At 36.0% G+C, this 4,418-nt stretch overlaps 1 protein-coding gene across 4 annotated transcripts in view; it reads right to left on the minus strand.

Annotated features, from left to right (window-relative positions):
• Positions 2,374-4,418, minus strand: part of LOC107630886 (calcium-binding mitochondrial carrier protein SCaMC-1) — a 3,577-nt gene continuing 1,532 nt past the window's right edge. For 2 of the 4 annotated variants that reach the window (XM_021119251.1, XM_016334162.2), the window contains exons 3-5: positions 3,269-4,051; positions 3,058-3,148; positions 2,374-2,911 (exon numbers count right to left, since the gene is read on the minus strand). In XM_021119251.1, coding sequence (XP_020974910.1) covers positions 2,719-2,911; positions 3,058-3,148; positions 3,269-4,051 — 1,067 coding nt within the window. In that variant the 3' untranslated portion in view covers positions 2,374-2,718. Of the gene's footprint in view, positions 2,912-3,057; positions 3,149-3,268; positions 4,052-4,180; positions 4,382-4,418 lie in introns of those variants that run through there. The other 2 variants (XM_021119252.1, XM_016334163.2) reach the window with 2 other exon arrangements.

Raw genomic sequence — 4,418 nt, forward strand, 5'->3', positions numbered from 1 at the left:
CAAAGCCTAGTCATGGCACTTGGTGGAGGCTTTCTTCATTTGTTCCAATATCATATAATAACCTATAATAATCAGAAAAGCAAAGCATTTGCGGTAAGCACAAGAGAGAAGCAAAACAAAACAAAGCTTTAAAGTTAAAAAGCATACCAACAAGGAGTCAAGGAGATGGAGCTGACCACATAAGGTATATTATTATGTTTATGATGAATAGTACCCTTAATTGCTATTCCTCTCTTAGTAATCATGATAGAATGTGAGATTCCAGTAATAGAAGTCAAATTAATCTTTTAATCCTTATGCTAGTTGTCGTACTCTTGAAGAAAAGTTTAGTATTGGCAATGCTTTCTTAAGAAATGTATGATGAATTTATTTTGCATCGTATATTAAACTCATCCATAACTCTGCGATTTTCACTTTAAGTACAACCATACACAATTTAAATATCATGCACTAACTTGAAGATTTTACCAATCCCACTAATAAAGAATTAGTGCAAATTGGGAAGTTTAGAAAGCATTTGGTCCTACCAATTGGACGGTGCCAACCCATTGTTCCCCATATATAAAAGGCCTAGTGCATATCTACCCCCATCTTCTATCTTTACACTTGTCAACTTCCTTGTTTTATAATAACTGCTTTTAACAACCTTTTTATTACTATACCATTTTGCAAATTAATTATTATGAATTTATATATAAATATAGATATTATTTAATTAATTTTTAATATGTATTTTATATTTGAATATATATTTTATAAAAATCATTGATTTTTTGTACATAGATAATGACGTTCCTTTTTTTCAACCTTTGTTTTCTCAACCTTATCTAGTCTACACATGGAGTAACGTGGCTCAATGGCCTCTCTTTCTCCCACCCTCGATAAAAATGTTGTTGAGAATTTGTCCAAAGCAGAAGAACAATAATATTCTTAAATTATCAGTGATAAGCATCAAGGACCTTGAGAGGAAAATTAAATGTGATTCTTTCTATTTTATAATCATGTATTGCTGCTGATCTGTTATCTTTTGTCTGCTTTTTTTCATGCCCCAAAATTCTGGAAGCCTAAGCTATAGAATGCATATAAATGCATGAATATGAGAGACATCCATTGCCCTTCTTCATTCCAAGTGCAATCTAGTCCACAAAGCTAATAGCTACAACCCTCAAGGATATGGAGAAAGAAGAAAATGAAGAAGATGAAGATGGATAACTGGAGCAGTTTCAGTTTGACCATGATGCTACTCTCTTTTTGAAGAGAGAAGTATGAACAAGGCAAGTCATAGGATGATGCTAAGGGAAGGCAAAGCCTTTCTTCCGGATTCAACTCATGAAGCTGCTGCACCACTCTGCTGCAGTTTCACCCTACAATCAATGTTTGAAATGTTGATTGGTATGGGGCTTTTATTTGGTGTTTTATGTTTCTCTTTTCTCCCCATTCTTTAAACTCTAATCACTTTGCATATGCTTGCTTGACTTAGAAGCCACATCTGTTCACGTGTGTGTCAAAGAAGGCAAGCAGCAGAAACAATAGGAGGTAGTGAATGATTTTATGAATAGGGATTGTGGTATTTGCCTTTGTTTTTGTTGTAAGCCATCAATAAAAGATGTAATCTATTTCTTGGGTTCATTATCCATGCTTATCTGTTTTTATCTGTCGTGGCATGCCCATGATTAAGTTTGTTATTTTATTTTATTTTCTAATGGTTCCATATTTTGTAACGTAATTTAGGCCCAGGGTATGCCAAATAGAACAAGGTTTTTAAACTTAAAATTTTACCTAAATGCATAGTTTTTAATAACTTGTAAGTAAGCATGGTTCATATTATGTATCACTAATCTGTAAGTCCATGTAAATCCGAACATAATGATACTATACAGCTGACCACGCTCCCAATATGATGTGATGGGGAAAACAATAATTAACTCATTATGCAGGGCGCACCAAATACTTACACAAACTAAAAGCCAACAATGAGGGGTAGATATTAGACAATTCAGATAGTGACACTGGGAAATAAAAATGTTCAGTTAGTGTTTCGTTATGGCATTATAAAGTGCGGTCATAAGTGCTTCTTTTTTATATTATTCTTGGTTCACCAGACCGGAATCCCAAACTCATATTTATTTAGAGGTTTGAAGTCTAAGCTATTATTTGCATGAAATCTAAGAATGTTAAGTGTTAGTAGTCTCTATCTTTGTATCCTTTTTTCAACAAATGAAGTTGCACTTACAGTTGCATAACCAAATACATTACAATGGAAACGAATCTGACCAATCAAATATTCACTGGCAAGACCATAAGAACTCCTCAGATGAAAGGATAAACATATCTTCATTTTTTACCGTGGGAAAATGTATTCTGGGCAAAGTATAGTAGAAAAATGTCATTGTTACATTTCCTCTGATCTGAAAAAAGAATAATTTGATAACTTTATCTAATCATATACCACAGTAAACTATATGATAAGAATAAAAGATCATATTGCCATACCTCATATAAGGCAACAAACAAAGCCTTAGTTCAGATAAGCATGGGGAAAAACTTTCTGACTACAAAATCGTGTTTTAATATTATCCTCACAAGAATGGCTATATATGTAATAATGCCTAAGGATTAGTGTATATCTCTTATCAATTTCGTCACCATCAACCATCTAAAGGTTCCCTATAATACTTTGATATTAGCTCAATTGTCTAGGCAATATAACTAACAACTCTACTCAAGATCCAGACTCTTCTTCATACTTTCATAAACCATATAAGTAATGCTTGCAGCAGGCACAACTTTGAGGAGATTTGGAATAAGTCCCTTGTAGAAGCCTCGGAAGCCTTCATCCTTGAGGGTTTTCCAAAATACATCAGACATTCCCTTGTATGCTGTGGAACTGTTGGAACGTTGTGCCTGCAGTCTGAGATGCATGATCATGTAATGTCAGCAAGGAGCATACAAAGAAAAAATGAAAACAATAAATCTTGTTTTCTATTTTATTTCCTGCTTTCAGTTTTTCTTCACAAAGTTATAAAAACGAACAACAACAAAAATGAAAACTGATACCTCGTACGAATAACCTGCAAGGGATAGACACAAGTAGCCCCAAGAGCTCCTGAAATTGTCCCACATCCCAGTTGTACTAGAGGACCAGGCTCTATGAAAGGGAAAAGACAATAAAAAGCTTTAAATTATCATTTAAATAGTTACATCTGGTATATAGAACAAAGCATAATAATTTGCAAGTTCAGAAGTTAATGCAGCTGTAATATCATACCACTATCAACAAGAATATATCTCTTGGATATCTCTTTCAAGGTGTCATAAGCAGTGAGATCAATGCCCGCATAAGGAATCATCCCAAGAAGGGATGGAACAAGACCTCTGTAGAAAGCCCGAGGTCCCTCTTGAACCCAAATATCCCTTGTAAGTGTTCCCAGCTTCGGAACCCTTCCGCCTTCAGAAGCACAAGTCTGCAACCTAGTTTTGACAAGATCCATGGGATAGATAGCCATCTGTGCAATTGCACCGGCAGTACCACCTGCCAGAAGTCTTCCAGCTGTACCAATATCTGACTTGTTCTCGTTGCCGTTACTTATTACATTTTTCAGCATCTCATAAGCATAGAACTTGATGGCACTTTCTGGTGCTACCTTCACAACATTCAATCCATTACCTCTGAAAAACCCTAGCCAACCATCTTGTTTCCATATCTTCATTATTGCAGGCATAATTGAAGCACGTCCAGTCTCAATTTGTAAGACCACCTTCAGGCGATCAAGAGGAGCAGTTGCTGTGCGAGAAGCAGCTCCCGCTATCCCCCCAGCAATGAAATATTTGCTCCTATGCACGTGCTTGCTAATGCCTTCGGGAATGACTGCTTGTTCTCCAATGTCAACAAGGCAAACCCTTTCCCAATGCTGGTATATGTTTTCGATGGTAGCTTCATGAGGATAAAGTAGAAGAAAGTCTCTCCATTCTTCAAAAGTGATAATCCCATTATTATCCTTATCGACATGCTCCACAAAGCGAGCAAGCTCCTCCTCATCCAGTTCAATACCTGCAACATGGAAGCTGCGTAGGCTTATGATAAACACTACGAGAGAACAATAGAACAAAAGGGTGGTAAATGCTCCCACAAAAGGCACAAAGGAATGCCACCCTGGAAACTTGTAAAAATTATAAAGACCTAGTAGATTCTCCAATGGAAAAAGTGAACCAGTCTCCATTAATCCCAAGCACTATTCAAACCTAAAATTATTGCCAAATTTCTTCATTAGAAATATTGTATAACCAACACAGGATTACGCTCTAAAATAAGACAAATTCATAAGGGTTCACCAGCGAAGATATCTACACTTCCCACATGCCCGGTCAAGTGAGTGATCCATTCCCTCACCTAATTACATCCTTTTACCAACTCTAAG

Source organism: Arachis ipaensis, chromosome B03, assembly GCF_000816755.2.
Source record: "Arachis ipaensis cultivar K30076 chromosome B03, Araip1.1, whole genome shotgun sequence".
Classification (NCBI taxonomy): Eukaryota; Viridiplantae; Streptophyta; class Magnoliopsida; order Fabales; family Fabaceae; genus Arachis; species Arachis ipaensis.